Source organism: Labrus mixtus, chromosome 19, assembly GCF_963584025.1.
Source record: "Labrus mixtus chromosome 19, fLabMix1.1, whole genome shotgun sequence".
In the NCBI taxonomy this organism is placed as follows: domain Eukaryota; kingdom Metazoa; phylum Chordata; class Actinopteri; order Labriformes; family Labridae; genus Labrus; species Labrus mixtus.
The window spans coordinates 16,633,091-16,657,998 of NC_083630.1; the positions used below are offsets into that span (position 1 = coordinate 16,633,091).

Genomic DNA, 24,908 nt, shown 5'->3' on the forward strand with positions numbered 1-24,908 from the left:
GGAGAAACCCAAACCCGGAGTTCTATAAATAAATGTATTTTTTTTGTTTGATAAAAGAACAACTACCAAAATACTTATTTTGTTCTAAAACATTTTGTACAACCATCAATTTCATAAACTATATAAGCTATGTTTTGAAAAACAAACGGGATTTTGTTTTGATCTACCCTAAGGAGGGGTAGCATATCTCTGTTTTAGGGGTATAAGTCCCTCTAGGCCTATATACAGTCAAATATTGTCTATAATAACATGATGACATATTAAATCTTATTCAATTAAATTTAGCCAAATACAATTATTTTGTTTTGGCAATCTTACAACCCAGTCTGTGAGCATTGACTATGTTCCCTCTTATTATAGACTACTTATTTTACTATTTGTCCTCAGTTCAGCCACTTATTTGTATTGCATTATGATGTCATTATTTGCATTGTACCACTATTTTTGTTTAAATCTAATGCTTCTGTTTTGTTCCTAAAAGCCTATTCTGGGACAGTGGTCGCAAATTAGCCATGGTTAGAAACCTATATGCATGGCGTCTACTTTGAGTAAGGTCTGTGACCTGCTTGTTTGTAATATTAAATAACAGAGTAAGGTGCTTTACCTGCTTTTTGTAAAGTGTCTTGAGATAACATTTGTTATAAATTGGCACTTAAATACAAATAAAAAATGTGTTGATTTATTGATTGATTGAATAAAATAAAAACAAAATACAAAAATGCCACTTGAGGGAACTTGGTTGGGGGAGTTCATTGTGGAATAGGTTTTTACTCTTTATTAGTAATCAATCATCCTAAAAGCACTTACAAAACACATTTTTAAGCTGGTTAAAATTCACTGATGACACACATGTCTGAAATGTAAGAATTAGCCTCCTGTTCTTCTCTTACATTCAACTTCTGATGATATTGAAAAAATGGTATCATAAACTATATGGATGGAAAAAAATAACAACATATTTTCTTTGCTGCAGCAAAGGTTGAAAAACATTTTTAAAAGAAGAAAATTGCAGACTATTATTGTACAGTTCAACATTAACTTGAGCCCCACTCTTCAATATGGTTTATTAACAAGCATATGGCTCCCCCTGCTGGCTCATTAAGATATGCAATCAATTAATGAAATTCCTTGTTTGGAGATCCACAGAGATATTATGATTGAAGGTATAAACAATTATGATTAAAAAATGATTGCTAAAAGGAAAATGAGTAGGCTTAAAACATGATCTTAAAAGCAAAAAGAAAAACATATTTTCACTTTTATCATGAATATTATCATGAATCGTGGAATAATGATCTGACAATTATTGAAACTTTGTAAAAAAACCAATGACAGGCTCCCTGAACATAGTTATTTAACCATAACTTTAAAAGACCAACTGATTTAATTGTATGTTGTTTGAATGATTTAAAGGTACAAAAGCAATAACACAAAAACACATACTGTAATTGAAAGAAAGAAAAGCAATGTATGTAAAAATGGCACTTTGCATAGTAAAAATCCTTTAGCAATCACAATGCATTAACAAATGAGTCTGAAACATCTTGATTAGTTAAAAAAAAAACACTTTGTGATATAAAATGTGTTTTAAATTTGTATTAAGTTAGAAAGGTCACAAGTTGTAACGTTTCTGAATTCAGCGATTTTAAAATTACACACCTGATACACTCAGCTTACCACAGATATTTTTAAAGATCAGTTAGTAACCCCTGGGTCTCCATGTCCAACACCAAACACCTTCATTCAGCTTCAGATCAGTCTCAGGTGTTTACAGAGGAAGGGGTCGAGGTCACAGAGAGCCTTAATCATCTTTGAACTCGCAGCATCACCTTTCTTCCTCACCGTGTCGATTACGGAGCGAGCTTTGTCACTTGTGTTTGGCATCTCGTCCGTTGACTCCCGCTCAGAGTCGGTCATCACCGTTTCCTCAAACAGTTTGTCCAGCAGACTTTTGAGGACAGGTGCTGATACCCCCGCAATGAAGCTGCACCGTATGGCCAACAGCCTCTGCTTTGCAGGCTGTTTCAGGGTGCTCGGCCCACAGGACCCGTTTACCCCAGAGGACCAAAGAAAAACTTGTCTTTTCCAGACACTGCAGGAGTCGGTAGTATGTCTCAAAACCAGCGTAATGTGTTTCATGATCTGCTCTAAATTCACCTGGAATGATGGAAAGTAGTTGTCATAGTTGTGACATTCAAACTCTGCTGCTGTTGGCTCCACTAGAACAGTGTCGTCTTCAGGACAGGTGGACAGAGTGTAATCCTGCTGTGGGTGCAGTTTACAGTGTGGGGACGTCTCTATGTAGCTCTCATCTCCAACTAACTTCTTCCTGGTGCGCAGCACGTCACGGAGCACCACGTTCGTCGGCAGCAACAACACCTTGAGGAGGGAGCTGGGATCGGGATTAGCCGGGGGCCTGTAGAACAGCAGAACCAGCGCTCGGACCGGGTCAGGTGGAGAGTCTTCCTCCTTGACGATACCGAAACCAGAAAAGCCTGAGATGTTTATGATGACGTGAGTTTCTGTTATGTTATGAGGGACAATGAACTCGATGCCCTCTTCATTCACGTGAGCCACCGACAAGAACTGAGGTCTGCCTGAGGAGCGGATCTGGCAGTGTGGGAGGTGGAGCTGACACACACTCTGCTGCTCACATTTGATGTCGAACAGCGGTCCTGCAGGCTGCTTGTGATGATTGGACAGTAACTTCCTGTTCCAGGGGACCGTCCTGTAAACCACGTCCCCTTCGCGCTCCATGTGGAACACCAGGCCAGTCACGCTGCACTGGTACAGGCCCGGGCAGGAGCACTGGAACCTGTAGGTTTCATCGTCTTCATCATCACTGATATCAGGTGTAAACTGCTCACAGCTGGCTTTTAACCAAAGCTCAGGTAAACTACATGACCGTGTTAAGGTGTTGTCTGCAGAGGTCATGTGACTCAGTGAGGGGAGGCTGTAAGAACGAGGTAAGGATCCATAAGCTCTGAAAACAGGACCTGAGGAGCAGATTTGTATCGGAGAACGGGCTGGCTGGGTGTTTGGTACGGAGCAGCTCACAGCTGTAACAGCTGCATCCAGCTCTTCCTGAGCAGCATTGTCCCTTCCTGACTTGTGTTCAGACTGGAAAGACAAGCAGTCCAATAGATCTTGTGCTCCAATTTCTTCAGTGTCACTTGATTGTTGGAGATCTAAGGTCTGGGCTTCCATGTTCAAACTAGTAAAAAAACAGTAATCTATAGGAGGAACCAGAGTGGATAGGGGCCACTGATCAGAATCAGAGCGTCTAGTCCTTGTCTCTTCGAGTGTATGATGATCACCCACAGGCTTACTTGAAAATCTACGTTTGCCTAGTTTTTTGGGAGGAATCATGGGGAAGACACTTTTGCAAACAAATTGGTCTGATGTTTCATGTGAGTGGTCATGTGGAAGACTAACATCATCTGAAGAAATTTGAGGCTGTTCAAAAAGGCTGAAAGGGTCACTGATGGAGCGATTCTCTTCTTTTTGTTCCTCCTCATTGATGGGACCTTGGAAAATATCAGGGGTTCTTTGTGGGCACGACAAGTAATGTGACAAGTAATGTGATGGCAGAATAAACCGATTGTAAGGTGAGGGAAAGTATGGTGTCTGCTGATTACTTTTCTCCACACACTGGCTCCTGCCAAACACAAGAGAGGAGCCTGATTCAGTTGATTGTTGACTTTGTTTATTGTGTCCCAAAATCTTCTCATCTTTAGTTGCGTGTCTGTCTGACATGGAAGTTTGACTTTCTTCATTTGGTTGTAATGACTCAGATTTGTCTTTATTCAACTGTTCCTGCTCTGTAGGTAATGAGTCATCTGCAACCGTATTCCAGTGTCTAAGCCAAGGAGATGAAGACCAGCGGAAGAGCGTGGATGAAGAACCACAATCAGGAAGGCTTATGTTGCAGGGATGTGACGTTTCTACAGGCAAATGTAAACCATGGCATTGATATGTCGGTGTTCTATTGTAGTCAGGAAACAGTCCTCCTGACATACCTTGAATAGGTGGAACAGTATTAAAACCGCTGTAGTCTTCATTTTTTCGTAGTTCGGATAACATTTTTTTAGTGGGTTCTTGAGAAGAAACAGGAAGTAGTTGGACAAGTTGTCTCTCAGATATTCTCACTTCTTTCAGACTCATGGCCTTTAACTGGGTTGAGGTCAAATGCATTTCTCTATATTTGTCAAGATACTTTAAACACTCTTGAAGCGCTGTATTAAATAACGGGTCTTTTCTGTCTAAATTTATCTTCCCCACCTGTGAGGATTCAGCTGTTTGCTCACTGCTGCAGGCCTCACTCCCAGCAGAGGAGGTGACGGCCGTTTCTCCTTTTTCTTCTTCCATCTTCTCTTTCTCAACTTGAATATCTTCTTTATGTTGCAGCTGAGTTTTCTTTATCTGGTCCCAGGCCCTTAAATAAAGAACAGAATGACATGTTCATTCTTTTTTAGTGTATAAGGATGTCTCTTTGAAACACAGTTCCACATTGATACATACCACATACAATCAGGTTTGCACTTACACTAGGCAATTCGTACCGTGCCCAAGCACGTTTGACCCCCAATGTCCAGTTTGTTTGACTAGTGTGAGTGCTCCTTGGCCCTGGCTCAGTTGGAAGACGTGGACTATAGCACAGTGGATCATGCACAAGCAGGGGTATGCAACGAGGACATGACGGATAATTGATGGGAGGGCCATATCTGACCATGTTCTCTGTGTTGTTCTCCCTTAGACTGACTGATAAAGAATAAAAAATAAAATAATAATCATTTTTAGCAAATGTATTTCTTAGTGTGGAAGTCAAAGGCTTGTTACGTCCTCCTGTCACCATACCATAGAGGCGAAATAGTGAGGAGTCGTTCTGGTGTGAGCCGGCATTGGACATGGTCTACGTAGATAAATACACATAGATGCCGCCTTGGCCACTGCTGTTTACAAGAGCAAAATGCTGTTTTGTCACAAACTTCAGGCATGTATTTAAAATGTACTGAAGTGTCTTGCATTCAATTGAAAAATGAAAATCTGCTCAATTTTTCAGAATTAACGGATTAGTAATTGCGAGAATAGTATTTATGGAAAAATAAAACTGCTCTTTTTTTCTCAAATAAAGAGATATCAGAATCCCAACAGATGGAGAAAGCTTGGTTAAATCCATTAAATAGTTTGGGTTTAAGATTTTTGGAGTTCCTTGTGTCTTTAGGTACCATAGATGTTATTATGTTATTAGTTTGTCGACTTAGCGCAGGCACCTTAGGACTTGAAGATGTTCAGATGTGAAGCCTGTTCTGATCAGGTTCTGATCTGCTGGACAACGTTGCAGTGTTTCTTCCGGATCAGCTGAGCCGGTATGAACTGCTTCAACGATGTAAGATGATACATCTATGATGCCCTTTGGCAAAATTAGATATCTTGGTAATTCAGAAAACAGAGCATGTCTTGTTCCCTCTTTTATTATATAAACCCGGAACAAGATTTCTATTCTGAGGGCGAGAATTCAAGTCTCTGCTTGTCCTTTTCAACAACATGAATCATGACATTCAAGATTCTGTATCATGAGTCTGAATCCTTCAAAGTTAACACTACAGATATTATACAAACTAGGTAAGACTATGGGTGCGTTCGAATTGTCCCTCCTATCTCCTTTCACTATCCACTTTACCTTAACCCCGGAAGCATTTAAGCGGCGGCCATGAGCCGTTCGAATTCTCTAAAAGTTAAGGAAAGGTGAGTCAATGCTTCCTTTATAACCTCCTTTAGCATAGGATACACTGGACCATCCTTTACCAAAGGAGATGAGATATGCCGCCCCACAATTCCTTGCGGCCGCAACAACCTCGGCAGTGCTCAGGAAGTGGCCTGGCACCTCTCCAGCTACCAGACCAATTGTAAGCTGTAAGCAATATCATAAATAACGTTAAACTTTCCTTCAGTCACAGATGCTGAAATCCTTGCCTTGATTAAGGTTCTTGAGATATTATGCAAAGCCATATAATCAGATTATAATCACCATAAACAACATCACCCTGTCTTTCAGGTGAAAAGGGATCAGAGACATTTTGAGCCAGATGATGTTTTATTCAACATATTTCATTCAATTCAGAATGTTTTGTGCATTTCTTCAGTTGTACATTCTTGTCTTGCACAAATGTAACAATTAATTTCATATTTATTTTGATGTTGATTTCTGAGTGGACAGGAAGGTGATGGTTTCACTTTTGTTACTTGTAGCCTGATAGTCTATATTGCTTTTATCTCAATCCAAACCTCGTGGTAATTAGGATTATTTCACCGGTAAGAAGGCACAGGGGAAAGTTTTTTAGATGCGTTTTTTGTAGTCCATTTTCGGAACATTGTAGTTTCGCGTCATTAACCTCCGCCGGCCCGTCGCATTTAATGACGTCGCCTAGTGGAAATGTGGTCGGATTGTCAGAGCAACGCGATCGCCTTTCCCTAAGTCCTTTATGAATTCTCCTAACATCTTTCCTTGACCTCATGACGTTTTCCCCGGGGTTAAGGTAAAGTGGATAGTGAAAGGAGATAGGAGGGACAATTCGAACGCACCCTCTCTATATATAACACAACATCTCTACGGGTTATAAGCTTCACTGTCACAACCCTGAGCTCTTTGAGAATCCTATTGTGCAGTCCACTTTACTTTCTGTATATTGTTATGTGACACACCCCTACCCGTTAACCAAAGAAGATCGTATATATACGGTATTAACCCATTCGAAAATAACATCACATTCCGTTACGAAGGTGTGTCCGCCGGTATATTGAATCACAATAGCCTACATCAAATAATTGTAGGACAAAAAAACTTCGTCATTTCCCACAGTGAGAGTTTTTACGGGTTTGAAAGCCTTTGTGTGTGTGAGCGTGATGTTATCAATGTCCATTTACCTGGTAAGATGGTCCCAAGGTCCCTCTTTGGATCTCTGTGTTGACTTCTCTTCCCCATCAGCGCAGTCTGTGGATACCGGTGACAGTTCGTACACAGTTACAGCACAACTTATATTTGGATCTGGTCTGAACTCGGGCTACTGAAGATTCTCCGAATAGTCACAGGTCAGTAAGCAGTACCTACTTTTCAGTATACTGAACTCTCCTGGTCATTCAGTATGCCGTTTTTGGGTCCACCTCAGTATACTGAACATTTCAGTATGGATACTAACTTCCTGGTTTTATGCAGTATAGATCGGATGTGTGCTTTCAGGAAATGAATTGTATATTACCACCTACAATGCTGTGCGAAATTAAGCTTAAATCGTCACTTCACGTCCGCCTCCTAATCAAAACAAACGAGCGTGGATTAATTGAATCAATTTTTAATCTAGAGTTAAAGTCCCGACTGAAATCACTACTTTTAATTAACAACAGAAAATAAAACAAATGTCTGCATTATTATAAAACCTTTCCCCCTCTATTTAAATAATGACTTCACTATTTAAATTTGTCTTTATTGGTTTATTTTACTTTATATTCTGTATATTACTGTCTTTCATATGTACTTTCCTTTATGTAGCCTACTGTATGTTATTTAGTTATTTAATCTGCCTTTTACTTGATTTACATTGTAAACCTGACTGTATATGCGCATTACTCTTCTTGAATAAAGCTAAACAAAAAAAAAAAAACATACACACACAACCATTTACATTTTAAGGACAATAGGAGTCATCCATAGTCAGGCGAGTAGCTGACATAATTGACAGATGGGCGCTGTGCAATGTTTGTCAGGAGGCTTAAAACCCGACTCAACTCTCAGCCTGTCCTTAGGTTGACTGAAAGTTAGGCTGAAATGGGATTTCCAGCATGGTGGCGGCTGCCGATGAGCCTCGGGACCCTTTCAGGCTTCATCCATAAATATTTACAACAACATACAGATTTATAAAAAATCTCAATAACGGTACTCAGTGCCCTCTATTATATGGCACTGACGGTGCGAAGCTGTGTTGTATGTTTTACCATCATCACCAATCATACATTTGTGTTTGCCTGACAGTTGTGTGCTGTAGGTTAGTCAAACTGGGCTTCCTGTTGATGAGTCTTTCTGAAGTATGTGTGCTTCAGGGAATCTCCCTGATGTGTTTTTGACCAGAACATATCAGAAAACCTAAAGGTGAAACCACAAGACCATCTTTAACTAGAATCAGTTCATGATGTTGTTTATGTTGTCCTGTGTTACGGTGTAAAGAGTGACCGTGTTAACAGGCGACTCTCAGCAGAGTACAGCTGTGGTTATCGTTGTTACAACAGATTTGAAGACAGAAAGTGTCCAAATGAAGGCCTCTATCTTTTTCCATGTCAAAATATAGTCAACAAATGGGTCCTTTAAAAAAATAAAATAAACAAAGAGGTCTTCACAAGGACACTCAGCAGCCCTTTTCAGAGTACAATTGCGCTACAGCACCTTAATGAAGGCCATCTGTTTCTACGCTTTTAGAAATTCATATCGATTCCGCAATAGCATAATATTGGTGTCCCAGTCTGTGAATTCATATTGCCTTACAGCAGTGCAGAAGTACAAAAGAACAGGGCATAGCAGGAGCACCAAGTACACACACACAGCCCTGCACTCACCCGCTAGCTCTGCTGATCCCGTCTTGCCCCTGTAACACCTGTTACTAACTCCATAGGCGGCACAGAGTGGGGTTCACCTGGTACCACCATTACCCCTCTCTGAAGGAGAAACGTCACAGGGACGTAAATATCACGCCCTGACACGGCAGCCTGAATCTGGCAAACATTCAAAGAATACAAAGACAACACAAAAAAACATTTATAATATTTTAATCTGCATCACTTTGAACAACAAAATCCCTGTAAACATTACAAAAATCAGCACCTGTGTCATCGGAGGAAAAAGTGGTCCTGGTTTGACAAAAAAGGGGAAAACTTTAACGCAGTCTGACGTCTGCAACAATAAATAGCCTGCAGTTTAGACTTCGGCAAACGGCCGGGTTACATTGAAGAAGTGTTTTAAGAATCAAAGTCAGAGATTTAGAAGATGGTTTCAACACTTAATGGTGTTTTTAAATGAATGGGAACACTTTGAGGAACTTGTAGATCCTTCAAAAGTTTGTTTTGTGTCTAATTGGCTCTTGTTTTCCTTTTTCACAACCCTAATTAACAAATACACAACAGGAACCGTAGTGGCTCTGGGCTGTAAAAATACTGGTTCTTTATCATCCTGCTTAATGAAACGCATAAGAAATCAATTCACATCGGAGGCTTCTTTCAATATGAAGTGAAGGTTAAGGAAACAATAAACACATTTCTGTTGGAAATATTCACACTTTTGAGTCACTACTTGTAGTCAGAACACCGTATTTGCAATTTTTATGCACAAAGATGTCGCTGAACATGTGTGGAAAATACCCAGAGTTGATTTTCCAACACATGCAGGAACCCTGTGAGAGAAGCACCAGGTTTGAGAGACCGTTAAGTCTTAAATCATCAACTACAGACATCACAGCAGCATGAGACGTCCCTCTGAAGTGTGAGATAAATTACAGGTGAAAGGTAAGGAAGGTGGAGCTCGAACAGGAGAAGGGAAAAAGAGGCTGGTATTGCTTCAAGTCGAGTCTGTGGTATTTTTCAAAGCACCAAAAGTCACAGAAAGAGTCAAAGGGTGATTGTTGGTACGTTATCAAAAGGCTTATTTCACACGAGGAATCAAGATGACATCAATGTGATTGGATGTCATGAGGAGGAGGCAGTACAGAAAAGTCAGAGGTCTCCTGAACGCAGCACCAAACAGCTATGAAAATGTTTTTGTTTAGGAAAACATCATGCAAAGGTTAAAATCAGACATCTGATGCACAGAGAGGAGAAATGGGTGGGTGTTCAGGACTGAAGGCACAGCAGAGAGGGGGGGGGCACAGGGGGACTCAAACAATTAACACCTCAGGAATATTTAACATGTTATAGAGTTTCACTGTGCTCTACTCGGACTGCTGGCTCTTCTGTGTTCTTAATGACTTTAAACTATCCTCTGAGTTTTTGAACGACAAATCAGAGCAAAGCGCATTTCGAAGGCGTCACTTTCTGCTTCAGATTTCAAAAGAATACCATAAATCGATACATTTTCTATTTTGATTAACAACACACTCTCTGCTTAAACAACACTGTTGTTTTTTGTTACTGAGATATATATATATATAAAGAGGTATAACTTTGAACCATGCAGTGTTATCCACATAAAAAAACAGGAGTGGATTACCTCGATACTGTCAGGAATGATAACAACACAAAGAGATCATTATGTGGTCACAGCAGGTGAGTTACAAACCTAAAAATCAAGAATATTAAGGGTTACAAGTGAAATTGTTTCTGTTTTGGTGTTTATAGAAGCATCCTGATCATGACCAAACAGGAGAGAACACGGTGGGCGGAGTCAGAGTGAGTAGAGCACGGTGCTGCTGGGAGCGTCACAGGAGAACATGTATGAATGAAAATCCTTCATATTCATCTGTGTGTGTGTTTTTGGTTATGTTTGGTGAAAGCAAAGCCGCTCACAGAGGAGAGCAGCGTGTTTTCACAACAGGAAATATTAACTACACACACCTTGACTGTTTGTGTAGAGTTTCCTGTGGTGGTGAAACTGTGCTGTTTTTTTTTTTGTTTTAGCACCTGAAGTGGAGGCAGCATCACAGAGCAGAGTCATTATCAGATATAAATAAAAATAAAAAACACAAACATGTAGGATGTTTTCTCGACTTTAGACATGGCTTCTTTTGTCCCAGAAGCAGTTTGTAAATTTCCCGCACTCTGTAGAACTGGTGAGGAATGTTTTGATTTTTTCCAAACAGACAGTGAAAGCATCGTCTGACACTTTCCCAGTCTCAACTGATAAATTCTGGTTTCAAATTTCTATCCTCCCCTCTATGAACTGAACAGTTTTTTAAATTAAAAGATGTAATCAATTATTTTGAGAGCAAACAGGAAAACAACAGATGACGAGACATTCAATATTTGGACAACAACTTTGGAACAAGAGACTGAAACTAATCAAAAATGATCAGAAAAAAAAAGATTATTATTGACTCAAAATTCACAATTATTCTCTAGTTCCAGTTTTAACAGGCTCTCAGATGGCCACTGTTAAAGAGATTTAATAGGGCTGTCAAACAATACATTTTTTTGTTTAAATCGCTCAATTTCAAGTAAATTGCAGTGAATTGCATTTTTCATCACATTTTCAAATCCCATTATTTCGTAATTTAAAAGAATGAATGTGATCAAAAGACAACAAACAAACTTCAAAAGAAAATTAAAGCAATAATTTCGGGCCTGAATTGATCAGGATAAACACGTTAATGCTGACAGTCCTAATATGAAAGTCACCTCTCATGTCGCTTGTGAAAAAAAAAATCAGTTTTAAAACTTAGCAGTGTGGGTAGTAGTATCCCTCAAAGTTGTGGGATTTGGTGACACTGCTCTGTGAGAGGCTTCCTGTGTTACAGACAGAGAACTGGCACTCCAAGGAGTGCATGTCTGGTTCACTTCACACCATATAAAAACACACAGTTAACACAACATGTGGCACAGAGAACACAGAGTCCAGTCAGTGCGAGAGCTGCTGGTGAAGGATTTGTGGTCCCTGAAAGGTGAACAGACAGTCGTGGGTTTGTCTCCTGATGCCGTAAAACACTTCATGTTCAAATATATAAGGAAACACTAAATCAGCCTGTAGATGAAGTTCACCTCCAGCTGAGGAAGATTTGTTGACAGGAGAAAAGTCCCAAGAAGAAAATTCAGAAACAGATATGAAAAGTGTTTGTTTATAGAAAAAAAAGCATCAAAACTCTGCTTCAAATATTCCCAGTTTTCCTGAAGCTCTCTAACATTTTGACAAGTTGTCTGGATTTCCTGAAGTGAAGGTGTGTGTGTTTGTGTGTAAGGCCTTTGTGTTGTTGATCCACAGGAGGTAGAAGTCAGACTCAGGCCATCTCCAACTCACGCTCGATCCCCACGTACTTCAGAGCGTCCGCCTGGCTGTACCTGCAAGACACATACAGAAAAATATGTAATCTCCCATCAAAAAAAAATTAAATTAAACAACAACCTAGCATGAGTTGCTGTGAAAATTTGGGGAAGACCAATTTTATTCATTTAGAAAAATCCTTGTTTCCAGGCCACCTGACCTTCCATTTACAAAATACTTTTACTACAGGGATATAATTGGACCATATTCTTAAAATCAGCTGGTTTGAAATATTTTGTAGAGTAAGTATGAATTATGCAGAAAGCAAATATAAGTATGTAACATAAGTAAAAAAAAGTAATCAGACGTCCAGGATGAAATATGGGCTGATGTTGTAAAACAGCAACTGATTTTACAGTACTTAAAAAATTCAGCTGGTTACAACTTTTAAAACAGGAAAAAACATTTTAAATGTACCTGATTCTTATCACATTAAACTATGTTTGGTCAGCAAAAAGCAGAGATAATACGTCATCTTGGACTCTTCAAATGTCAAAAAGGTGTCAGAAGCATTTTTTCAGAGTAAACTATTTATTAGAGGTGGAGGAAAAACGATTTATCTAAAAGCCGAGATTCTTATCTTCTGAGATTTTAAATAGATTCATAACTTCCAAAAATCGATTGTGGCTATCAGTCACTCCCTGCTAAGTGCTAAGGCTAGCTCTTTAACTCAGAATAATGCAAAATAGAGCAACAAGAAATTCATCCAGTCTCACAGATGACTTGAGTAGAAATAGGTAATATTTCAAAAATAGACTTAGAATCATGAATCCAGAATTGTTTTGAATAGATTCTGAATCAAATCGTGACCCCAAGAATCGAAATCGAATCGTAAGACAACCAAAGATTCCCAGCCCAAATATTTATTAAGTGTGACAATGTTAGACTGATAAATTATATACATTTTGTTCTACATGGATTTAAAAACTGACTGAATGTCATTACATATTCAAAGCAGCTGGACACTAACATGCTATAGATGCAGCAGAAACATTTCTTCTGATTTTTGACTGATCTGTTGTTGGCTTTTTAGACATTCAAATCACTCGTGCAGATCAGACTGCCAGTGTGACCGACCTGTAGTCGAAGAAGAGCTCCTCTCCAGTCTGGATGGCTCTCTTAGCAAAGATTCCTATCCTGTGATCCCCGTTCACCATCATCACTGCACAGCACAGGACATGTTAAAATAAGAGAAACACAAAATATTTCTTCCGTCTCACGAGTCTGCAGACACTCCTTCATCGTGTTACCTTTTGCATAGCAGTTGGGGTTTACAGAATGATTGGCAAAGCGGATCTTGTTTCCTTTCCTTGTGGCATCAACAACAAAGTCTGTAGAAAAAAACAACACATTTTATATCCAGAGTGATCACTTTGTTTTGGATGTCTTCAGTTGTATTCTTTTTCTATCCAAGACAGAAAAAATCCTCTCATGCTGTGAATCTGTGTGTGTGTGTGTTTTACCATTGTTAAGGTTGAACAGGAAGCTGCACATGTATTTGTCGTAGACCTTCCCTCTGCGGTCAGCTTCATCCTGAGAGATTATCTGCAGACACAGATGGAAATAATTCAATATTTTTCTACAGATTTTTTTTTCTTTTTTTCCTCATTTTAAATCACATGTTTGAAATTCCATCATTTTGCAATTCAACAAAAGCAAGCGTTTTTCTTAGGCTTTTATTTTGCATGTTGTACCGTCTACAGCTAAGTTTGCTTTAATTCCTCTTCGGTTAAAAACCTGCTTTTATAACTACAAGTAGATTGAAATCAACAATAACTTAAAAATAACTCAATGGAAAAGTCAAAAAGTTAAATGTCTGATGTCACAAGATGGATATTACTTTTCACTGTAACTGAGCTGTCTGAGAATTTTTATCAAAGTGAAATGAGCCATGCAAAGGTGCCGCAGTAACGTTTAAGACGCTACAGCGGACCTGAAGGGACAAATTGGCAAGAGATTAAAACCAATTTATGGATTCAATTTTTGGACCTTAGTTGAATTGAGATTAACCTGTTAATGCTGAGAGCACTAATATCAATATAAACTTTAGACACACATAAAAAAAAATCATATATTTCAGACTTCAGGGCTAAAAAGAGGCATTTAAAAAGATCAGATAAGCATTTCTTAAATTTTTACATATTAGTTATTCCTGTGATAATTAGTCATTTTCCAGTCATTTGTCTTATTATTTGAGATAACAATAGTTTTCAGGTAATGAGTTCAGTTTAACTGGTCTCGATTGTTTTAACTTCACATGAACCAATTGATCCTGACCACTTCAAAGTTTTTGAATAAACCCTTTAAGATTATCTGGAGCAAGCCTTCACACATCTCTGCGGAGACAAAGAGGAGCCCTACCTCTCCACAGTACTCCGAGATGAACTCGTTTTTCTGGACCGGCTCTTTGATGAAAATGCCCCAACCTGCCACGTCAGAGGGGGCGAGAAGGAGATGCTGGGAGACACAGAGAGAGAGAGGAAATCTAGTTAAAAAACATCTTGTATATTAAAAAATACAAATACAGATGATGATGATCACACTCAGAAAATTCAAGTTTTAACTGTTTTAGTACAAATGACATAATTTACCAGCTCTTTAGCCTTTTTCATACATGCTCTGAACTCCTGACAGTGTTATGCTGCGATGCTTGTAGCTGCATCTTATCACGCCGACTATATACAGACTTTTCCTTTAAGCCAACTGATAAAAAGTCAGGGTGAGTCGATGTGTGGCCACAGCAGATAATAATCTGAACCTTCAAGGTGAGGGAGTGGGCAAATTTGTGACAATATTTACGCTGAGCCAAGATTCATCTTTTCTGCTTGGCTAGGTTTTTTAATGTTGTGTTTGTATTTAACGTCCTCCAACATGTTGTCGTGTCACAAAAAGGGGCCGTTACTGAAAACACCTCCAAACAAAAAAATGAAGTATGTTGAATTTTAAACAGTGAGTCAGACAGATAATCTCTCACTTTATAATGGTTTAAACTGTATTCTTGCGTGACGATTTCAATCGTGTTCAGCAAAGCCCATAACCTGCCGTTTCTGTGCAGCTATGTAGCTCTTAGTACAATCTGTTTTCCCCATGTGGAATTTGTAATCCTGCTAGCTACCGGTACACTAGTTGAGCTCTCAGTGTTTTATACTGGTAAATGAGTTACAGCATAGCCTCCTTTTTAGACGAAAAGGCATCAACGGTGCCTTGAATTTTACGGTACATATGTGAAAGGAAGGTTCTGTCCTGAAATCATCTAGAAAATGTCAGGAGTTCATGGAAAAGAGCTTCTGAGTTACCTTCTTGGCCCCTCTCTGAATGGAGCAGTTCTTGCAGGACACGTTCTTGCTGTCCCAGTGATCCGCAGCGCCGCAGGTCAGGCAAAGGTCAGGGTCACACTCCCTAACTGCCAGGTAGCACGGACACTGCTTGGTGTTACACTGAGCTTTGCACCGACAGCCTGGGAAGCGGTTCTGACCTGCATCCACACAGCGAAGAAAAAAAGGTTAAGTGTTTTTTCAGAAGACATAAGGCTGCTTTAATCAGGTGTGTTTGATCTTACACTCAGAGCTGCACTGGCAAAACTTCTCACAGAAGTTCTGAGCGGTGACACACGGGCATGAGGAGTCACAGGGCTGCCTGGGGTGGTCACATGGCTGGTAATTATACACGTGATTGGACGAGCCGTCTGTAGAGGGACAGAGGAAGTGTACATTTCAAACTTGATCTTGTCAAGTCAATCATACTCTGAATTTCACCGGGTCAACTAAAAACTTTTCTCCAGACTTATTTGTCTTCTTTTTCTTTGTACAAATTAAAGTCAATAATTTCTTCAAATTGCAGAAAATCTTTGAGATGAAATTGTTTTCAGCCATGTGAATTAATCCAGCAAAAATGACAAAACAGGTATCGATGGTTAGATTTTTACTACTATGGTATCTTAGAATTAAATTTTGGTATCCTGACAACCCTGGACCACTGACCTTTCTTCAGCTGGATCTTCCTGCAGTGGGTGGCCCACAGTCTGTGTTTCCTCTTTTTCTTTCTGGGCGGCGTGTCCTCATCTTCAGCAGGAGCGCGAGCGATGATGCTTGACTCTTTGACCCTGAACTCGTAAACCTGCAGCACACAGTCATGATAACATTCCATCAGAAACCTGCCATAAAATACTTTATTTAAAAAACCGTGACCGACACTCACCTGTCTGCAGGTCTTGGTGCCAATGAGTCGTGCGATGGCGCAGAAGTTGTCGTAGTATGTTCCTATGAGAACCCTGAAGAGAGAAGCTTCAGCTCCGCTCCAGTCCACGGCTTCGGCTTCACCGGTCAGCTTCATCTTCACTGGAGTCTGACAACGCGAGTTTCCCTCTGAACACACACAAGAGAAGGAAAATACAGTGTTTGAGGAACTTGTGTACTAAAACTGTGATGACAGCATGCCTTTCTTTTACCCAGTAAGAGATTGTACCTGAGCTGCTGGTGTTGTCGTCCTTCTTGTCGTCATCGTCTTTGTCATTGTCTTGCTCGTCATCTTTGCTGCCCTCGCGATCGCTGTCTGTGTCTTTGGTTTCTGAGGAAACCGTAGGGGTGCTCGGCCGGCTGTTGCTGTTTGGCAGTCTACCACGGCGACGACCCACAGTTCGTTTAGAGGGTGTCTTTGCCCGCTCTGCAACCACGCCTGCAGGAAACTCATTCACCATCCCATCCTGAGAAGATGAAACAGTGACACAATGATGCACTGCTGCTGTTGAAGCAAGTCAAACTAATATATTCTCAGGTTATTCAGCTCAGTTAAATCTATGGGAAAGTTTAATACTTTGGGAAAGAAATGAGCAGCACTAACACTTCTGTTTTAAGTTCACTCACCTGAACCAGGCACATGTAGCAGTCGATGCCACAGGGTTTACTGTCCACCAGGTTCTCCAAGTTCTTGCGCTTATAAGTGTTTGGAGTTGCATGAAAAGCTACAAGACAAAATAAAATCAGTTCTGTGAGTCTGTTCTCGTAAGTTCAATCACTTCTCATTTAGTTTGAATTCATTCAGTTAATTAATCTGCTTAGATTTACTTTAAGTGATTTAAATTTTAATGCATGATGTATTTTAATGTCTTTGTAACCGTTAAACACAATTGACATTTTATCACTTAACAATCACAGAATTGTGTCAAATCTCTCTTTGGTATTTTTTTTCAATATAAATAGTATTTTACGTCTTATCTTCATATTTATCTCTTTTTGGATCTTATATTTTAATACATTTCGTATTTTAATGACCAATTTTTTCCTCAAGATTTTGTTTCCTTCATGCTCTGAATGTTCTGTTTCTAACTCCATTAATAGCTTTGAAGTGCTCTATGTATGAATGGGGCTTTTTAAATAAACTGACCATGTATTAAAATGTAACTTTTTAACTGGATAACAACTTCTTATTTCTTATCTTGCATTTATATTTTGTTTCAGACATTCTGATTTTTTGTGATGGCATTCCTGTCATTAAAAGGTAATCAAATCAGCTTCTTTAAGATATAGAACTAAAAAATATTTAGCCAATACCAGGGCTTTCTTTGCTCCTAATTTAAAAGTTTTGTACACCTGCATGGATCTGATCAAAGTCACTTTTTTGCTAGAATAACTTTTCTACCAATCCAGGATATCAGGGCTCTTCTACTCTATCCAAAGTTATTAAGTTGAGAATTGTATTGACACACAATGTGTTATACCTGAAATGTATGTGTGTGTACTTACGGTGGAGAAAGCAGTCATATTTGAAGCAGCGTCTGCAGAACAGAGTGTGGAAAGAGTGCAGGCTCTGCTCACGCTGCACAGAGCGAGCATTTGGACCATCAATGTTCGGTGTGCATTCAGGAGGAAGAGCTCCGGGCAGCTGCTGCTCAGTCAACTCCTTATATCTGAAAAACACACAAATCAAAGATGCTAAGTCTATGTTGTGAATTATATGAAACACTAACATGAAACAGAAAAATGCACAGATCAAGTGATTTTATTGTTTTCAATTATTTCATTCTATACAAAGTTGAGTTGTGTAATGATATTTCTATACACACTCTCTCACATTCAATAACCCACTTACTTCTCTTTGAGCTCCTCAGTGGAGCCTTTGTCTGGAAACATGGAGGAAATTGCTTCAAAAATCTTATCAGAGGGAAACTTCTTGTTGCTGTCATTGCTGCTTTGGCCTGCAGACGACACATGCACAAACAAAGTTTCAAGACACAAAAAATATTTCTAACCACAGATTTTACTTTTTACTGAAGTTTTGGGGAACAAATAAAAGCTTGGAAAGGCTGTTTAGTCATAACAATAAAGCAAGATGTAGGATATTTCTGACCCCTAGTATTTCTTCAAAATGCATGCACTTCCTTGGTAGTTATATATTTTAAACATTGACAGTTGAAACTTTATTTGCATGCCCTCTTTATACAATTTGTGTATTCTTTTAACAAAAAAAAAACTATTTCCAAATTAAAAAAAATTCTCACACATCTAGAGTAGTCTAGAAGTATTTACAAAGCAGAAAAGACATGTTACTGCTCTGGATGTGACTGGAGACTGTTGTGTTCACAATCTTTCAAATCTACACCACAAAAAAGCTGCATGCAGTCACCACATTCACTAAACTTACTCTCGCTGTTAATGAGGCCGTCCTTGCGGGAGTCCTCTGGATGCTCCTTGGAGTCACACATTTCCATCTTGTCTACTTTGAAGTCCTGTTCGTCATCCTCATCGTCGTCCTCGTTGTCACTGTACTGAGACAGAGCACTGACCAGCTCCACAAAAATCTCATCGTTGATGAAGCCGCACTCTGCAAAACACCAGACATAAATACAAAGTTTACAGTAAAAAGAAAAAAAAGTTTACAACTGCCGTGCAGAATTATGATAAAACATTACTGACATGTAATCATCTGAATCAAAAGATGCATTGTAAACCACCTCTGATCCTCACCTCTGTCTCCATGGACTTTTCCGTCATAATTCTTGATGAGCTCTTCTATAAAAGTACCGTCTTGGTCCAGGATCTCGTCTCCCATGTAGGGAATGTTGTGGAGCACCGTCTCATCCTCCACCTGGTGCACAAAATGCAACACAACCATGAGATTAAAGGGAATTTACACCATGTTTCATGTGAAAGTTAAAACCGTGTTGGTGGTAGTGTGTGCTATATTGGCGGGTAAAAGTTTTCTTACTAGGGCAGAGATCCCTGAAGTACCAGGATGCTTTACTTCCATACGTATTTTTTGGCTTTATACACAAATATAATAAATACAGCTGCAGCCAAATCATGATCAAATGTTTCCTCTGTTTTCAGGATTTTAAAATGTAGTGGTTGCCTTTTAAAGCTCTTAACTAGCACCACCATACCTACTGAACTTGAACTCCATGTTCATACTTCAGATGGAGCACTGAAGGCCAATCTAAGAACTTCTGATGAACTTCTATTATTCTAAGCTGACTAGATCTCAAAAACATTATCAGCAATCATATTCTGTGATAACATTTTAAGCTGTTCAAGGCATGTTTCTGCTGAAGAAGAGAACCAGAACCGGTCTCAACCACTTACAAATACTGAAAACACTGATACACTTTTTATTCACTTCTAAAACTGGCATAAACACACCATAAAGTTCTGCTGCAGAGGTGACCAGGAGTACATGACAGGAACTGAGGCCACAGCATTGAGTGTCTTGAGGGGGATGACCTGCCTCTGGAACTCAGAAAACCCGCTGTCCACTGTGCACTGCAAAGGACACCCAGAAAACTAAATATACACCTTCACAGAGATTTTCAACATTTCATTGTTCTTAAGAAAATGTTTGTCCACTTACCTCTCGGGTTCCTCTAAGAGAGCCCACAGACGTCATGATGTGAACCGGCTGGATTCGCCTCGTCTTCCACTCCTGGTTCAAAATGTCAGTCCGCTCCAGGATTTTCTGACGGTTGGTGTTGAACATGCTCTGGAGGAGTACAAACAAATTTAAAATGTACTGCAAAGAACAACAGAAACATGTTGACCAGTTACCAATGATGGATTGTTTTTGTTATCTATTGATGCAAAAAACTAAAAAACAAGGCGCTTCATAAATCTATGTTATCATTATTAAGATATTACTTGGCAGCCATGCCAAATGACCATTCTCTGTGATTATTGATAGAAAGAAAGAGGTTTCCACAAGCGTCTGAAACTTGCCAGATTGCAGAATACTGCCTCTTATCCTGACAATTTTGTACCATTTCATGTGATCTTATGAAAGTATTCTTTTTAAATCCTTTTTAGAAATCACAGGTACTCTCAGCTGACTAAGTAGTTTTTCCACAATCCAAGCAGGAGATTTTAGACGTGACCAAAACATCTCTGTGGTAAAGAAAATAAGAAAAGAGAATGCAAGCAAACCTGTTGCGCAGGGAAGTAAGAAGAGATAATAACATCTATTATTCTTGGTAATATCCTGCTTAAATAACTAGTTTTATCCTTCTGGCTTTTGTGATTAAGTAGTTAGCGTGAAGGTCTGTGTGGACAAACCTTGACCTCGTCAGCCCGTCTGAAGCGTTTTAGCTGCCGCAGTCTCATGTACTCAGACTTCACCCTTCTCTTCCAGCAGGCAGGACCTTTCTCCGAGCGCTTCCCTGTCAGCACCATGATTAACCTGCAGCCAAATAAAAGAAGCACAAAATTAAAAAATCTTCCAAATCTGTCTTAATTGGGAGTTAGAAAGTGTTTGAATGAACAGGGCTTTCAAAGATAAAGCAACAACGTGACAATGGACAGCACAATTTATCTGAATGTCATCATTATTTGGAAACGAGCATTTGCAATAATCACAAAATAAAAGTTTAATTTAATCACAATCAATATTATTTTATGTATATTAACAGTGCTTTCTCTCTCAGTCATGCGTACACTTTATCCATTGAATAGAAGGTTGGGTATAGTGGTCATGCTTTCACTTTGATGCAGTGAGATGAAGCTAGAGGAGGTATCTGCTACACTCTAATTAATTGGTGGATGTTTTTTGAAGAAAACATTTTTTTGGATTGATTTGGATTCAGGAGGGACATTTCGTAAACAGTTATTGTGTACAGCAGGGGTTGCCAAACTTTTCAGGTCGCGTTCCGCTAATTTGGGATGCTAGAGACTGTGGGATCCCTACTGACTCTGGGGGTTGATGCCCCAAATATTGCACAGCCACACACCAAACTAACAGGTCTATCCAAACATTAGTAACACAAAAAAACAGACAAGAGAAGAGCCTAAAACTATAACATTATTTTATATAGTAATTTTATGTAAGAAAGGCTTGATGCAGAATACAAGTAATGTCCATGTATGGGGAGGAAGAAGGAAAGGATGTGCTCCCTTTTAGTATTTTGTCCTTTTATTTTATCTAAAGCTAGAATTATACAGTATGTTATAATTATATATAAGTTTGACAGTCCTCCAGGTATGCAGGAGGCTTTAGTAAGCTTTTTACAGAATTAGTCTTTGACATTTTTGCAGAAGGCCACCTTTTTAGTCAGTACTAGTCCCTTCCTACCAGCCTGGCAAGTCTGACTGCAATCTCTCACTTTTGATCAGAGGTGTAAGACGAGCTGTCATGGAGACGTGCTGTTAAGCTATGTGTCAGATTGTAAGACATGAGTAGGAGTGCAGTGATACGACAAGTTCTGCCAAACTTAATCACAGACTGAGTCAAGATTTAAGATCACTTGTAAAAAAAAAAAAAAGGAGAGTTTGAGGGAAAGTCCTAAACAGAGCTAAATATGTGTTGCTTATAATATCAAAGTTATTGTGCATTAGGGTTGTCAGGATACTAGGATTATAAAGTTTGATATGAAAAACCTGGGGCCACTTTCTTGCCTTTACAGAAGTAGTTTCAGCAGCATGATATTGGGGCCAGGAAGGTGACAGACCATTGCATTTGTCTGAAATTGTCACGTGATATTGTTATTGTTTATATATTATGTTGATAATAATGACATCAACATGACTTTTAATTCGTCATGATAATACCTTATAGGGCTGTACGTTTACTTTTTTTGCCCAAAGCACTGGTACTACAACGGTTGATAGTCTTGAAACTAGCGGTGTTCAATAAACCTATCTAAGAACGTGAAGAATAAGAAGTAGAGAGATCGTAGTATCCGGCTACAGTGTCCAAATAACTGATTAGTAGTATGTGCTCCTACACAGACGCTTTCCCTTACCCTAATGCCCTTAAACGGTAGTTGTCACCCTCAGCTTTTGGAGTTTAGAGATATTTTGGATATTTCCAGTCCAACAAAAACAGACTAACATGCTCTGTTAACTGTGCCAAAGCCCAGTGAGGCTAAAACCGGCAAAACGACAAACTAGGGCTGGGAATCTGTGGGCATCTCACGATTAGATCCGATTTCGATTCTAGGGGACACGATTCGATTGAGAATCTATTTTCGATTCAAAGCAATTCTGGATTCAAAATCAATAATAAATACAGACCTTAATTATATTGCAAAAGTCACATCTAATGCAGCTACATGTGAGAAAATATGAAAAAAGGTCAAAAGAACATGATTTCATAAAAAGCCTAATTAATAATTCACATCCCACAAGGACCCATCTTACTCTGTATCTGATTTGCTGGTAAAACAAGAGAGACAGGCGGACAGACAGAGACATGCCAAAAAAGCATTATAAACTGAAATGGAAATTGAGTGAGAGAATTTAATAAATAGACAGAGAAAGAAAACCACTATTCTTTCAGGTATCCATGGCATATCCTATTATCATTTTTTTTGAGAAATATTGTTGCAATAAATTTGACATTTCATTGTAGCTACTTACCACTGTGGGGTTTTATATTTTATTTTACATAAACACACATGCACCTAAGTAGGGCTAATATCAACTTAAATGCACTGTAGTTCCAGTAGGCTTATCACTATTTTAATCGTACTTCTGATATTATACTACTGATCATATAATTAGTCACAGAGTGTACTCTGCAGAGGGGAAAGAAAAAAGACAAACATTACTACCATGCAAACTCCCTGGCTTCTGCAGTTTTACCTTTATTAGTAATAAAATGTTTTAATTATTCGCACAGCTCAATCAGCAGCGAATCAGGGATTGTTTAGCAGTTGAAAAAACGGGACTGGAACTTTCCCCTCTGTGACTAATTTATCGTCTTTGCATTCATCCATTCATTTTGGGCTTCTAATAAACCTAGGGTGCGCACACAAAGCGAGGCTATGCAAGCCTGTCTTGAGTCAACCTTGATTTTAAATAGGACAGGATTGCTATTTATACTGTTATTTATTTTACAAACATTTATATTTATGGAAATGTTTACGTCATGTTGACAGTGTGCAGCTGCAGTGGCGATTCTAGTCCACTTTTACTGAGGGGGCCAAACGGGGGCCCGTTGTTTTGGTCAGAGGGGAACATTAAACCCAGGTCAAAAATAGACAAAGATGATCGCTTTAAAAAAATATCTAAATAGTATGCCAAATAAAAGCGCACATCATTAAATACCATGATTTATATTTGTTTCAGTAACAGTATTTAACACTAGATTGTGAGTCCGGTTGTTGAGTCAAATACTGTGTGTGTGTTATTAGGGGGGCTCTTCCTTTTGGAGGGGTGGCCACAGGGGGGGGGCAAGCTCAGTGTTACAGGGGCCCCTGTTGGCCCCAGCCTAGAACCGCCCATGCTGCAGCAGCTGGCTGTTTATGAAACTGCTGCTTGTCCATGTGGATGGGACTTAAAACCGACTTTTTTGTTATTTCTTTACATGACAATATCGAGATATATCCAGTATGTTGTCATTCAGCCAGAAAATAGAAATATGACTAGGGAAGTACAAATAAAACATAGACAGATAGGAAACCAAACTCAATCAAAAGTTATGTAATAAAAGTGTATATCTAAAAATATAAAAGATATTCTGTCTGGACATGAAACTTCTCTGTTTTCTTTTGGGTTGCAGTAGCTCTCTAAACAAAATAAACAAGTACTCCGATGCTTTCAAATCTAGTGTTTCAAAACTATTGGCACTTTGAGTTGTGGATCCAATAACAAGCAGCCTCCATGCTCTCATGTCGTGCCAAGTTTGTTTCCCCTCAAAGTGTTTGAACCACAGCTTTGAACACGGTCCAACTTAATGTAACCTTTGTTTACATCCTGAAATAAATGTTTTCTTTCCGTAAACCAAAGCTAACAAGTTGCCATCTTTGCCCAGGGTGTTATTTCTGACAGGGATACTAAATGTGGCACGACACCTCCTCCGGCGAGCTAGCTACCAGTTGTTGAGTTAACAAAGATTGAGGCGTCCACAAATCATCAAGAAGCCAATTGAACCCATTCAAATCATAGACTACGGCCGTGACAGCTTCTCTTACCTGTACAGGAGAACCAGTCCTCATTCAATGGAGTGATTCTGAGTCGATATGGAGAAGACAAGGCAAAGTCGTCCTTTGTGTTGGGGATTAGCCGAAACGTTAGCTCCGCGGCTAACTAGCGGTTAGCTCTGGAGGATTCACTTTGACCGGCTTTACCTCCCGAGCAGTCGGCGAACAAACTGTCGTTTCACCGCTTAAGTCGAGGCAGTTTTCACAAATTAACTGTCTAAGATGATAATACGCCGTTTAATTTCGCCCGCTCTATAAACAATTTGCCAATAATGTAACGTTTCCGCCTCAGCACGGCCGACGGTTCAAACTGCTTTACCGTCTCGAACTCACCGCCCACTACGGCTGCAGCAGATTCAAGAGGCGCCAAACGTTTCGACCAATCACAGAAGGCGACGCTGGGTGTCCTCAGTGTGGTGGCGCACGGTTGGTCGAGCCGGTGTGACAGTGCAGCCAATCACATTTAAGAGCTTTTCGCCGGTGGGGGGGCCTGCA

General features: G+C 39.5%; 3 protein-coding genes across 4 annotated transcripts in view; 1 reads left to right on the plus strand and 2 right to left on the minus strand.

The window, feature by feature from the left end:
* The window catches only part of rmc1 (regulator of MON1-CCZ1), a 440,600-nt gene that overhangs the window by 329,170 nt on the left and 86,522 nt on the right, over window positions 1-24,908 (plus strand). The window lies entirely within an intron of this gene.
* LOC132994325 (uncharacterized) lies at window positions 658-7,213 on the minus strand. Of its 2 annotated transcripts, XR_009676650.1 has the most exons (3): window positions 6,928-7,213; window positions 989-4,435; window positions 658-885 (listed from the first exon to the last, which is right to left on the minus strand). XR_009676650.1 is itself a non-coding variant. In XM_061064605.1 (2 exons), the coding sequence occupies exon 2, from the start codon at window positions 4,366-4,368 to the stop codon at window positions 1,750-1,752; it is 2,619 nt and encodes an 872-aa protein (XP_060920588.1). In that variant the 5' UTR covers window positions 4,369-4,435; window positions 6,928-7,213; the 3' UTR covers window positions 658-1,749. The 2 variants fall into 2 exon arrangements, 1 of the variants encoding a protein (XP_060920588.1); XM_061064605.1 differs by having other exon boundaries at window positions 658-4,435.
* Window positions 8,802-24,695, minus strand: ezh2 (enhancer of zeste 2 polycomb repressive complex 2 subunit). Its single transcript, XM_061064481.1, has 19 exons — window positions 24,405-24,695; window positions 20,551-20,674; window positions 19,856-19,984; window positions 19,648-19,767; window positions 18,976-19,096; window positions 18,653-18,832; window positions 18,101-18,206; window positions 17,755-17,918; window positions 16,876-16,973; window positions 16,478-16,715; window positions 16,211-16,377; window positions 15,994-16,129; window positions 15,573-15,698; window positions 15,310-15,488; window positions 14,375-14,470; window positions 13,477-13,558; window positions 13,264-13,344; window positions 13,091-13,175; window positions 8,802-12,030 (listed from the first exon to the last, which is right to left on the minus strand). Exons 2-19 carry the CDS (start codon window positions 20,665-20,667, stop codon window positions 11,970-11,972), a joined length of 2,286 nt encoding a protein of 761 aa, XP_060920464.1. The 5' UTR covers window positions 20,668-20,674; window positions 24,405-24,695; the 3' UTR covers window positions 8,802-11,969.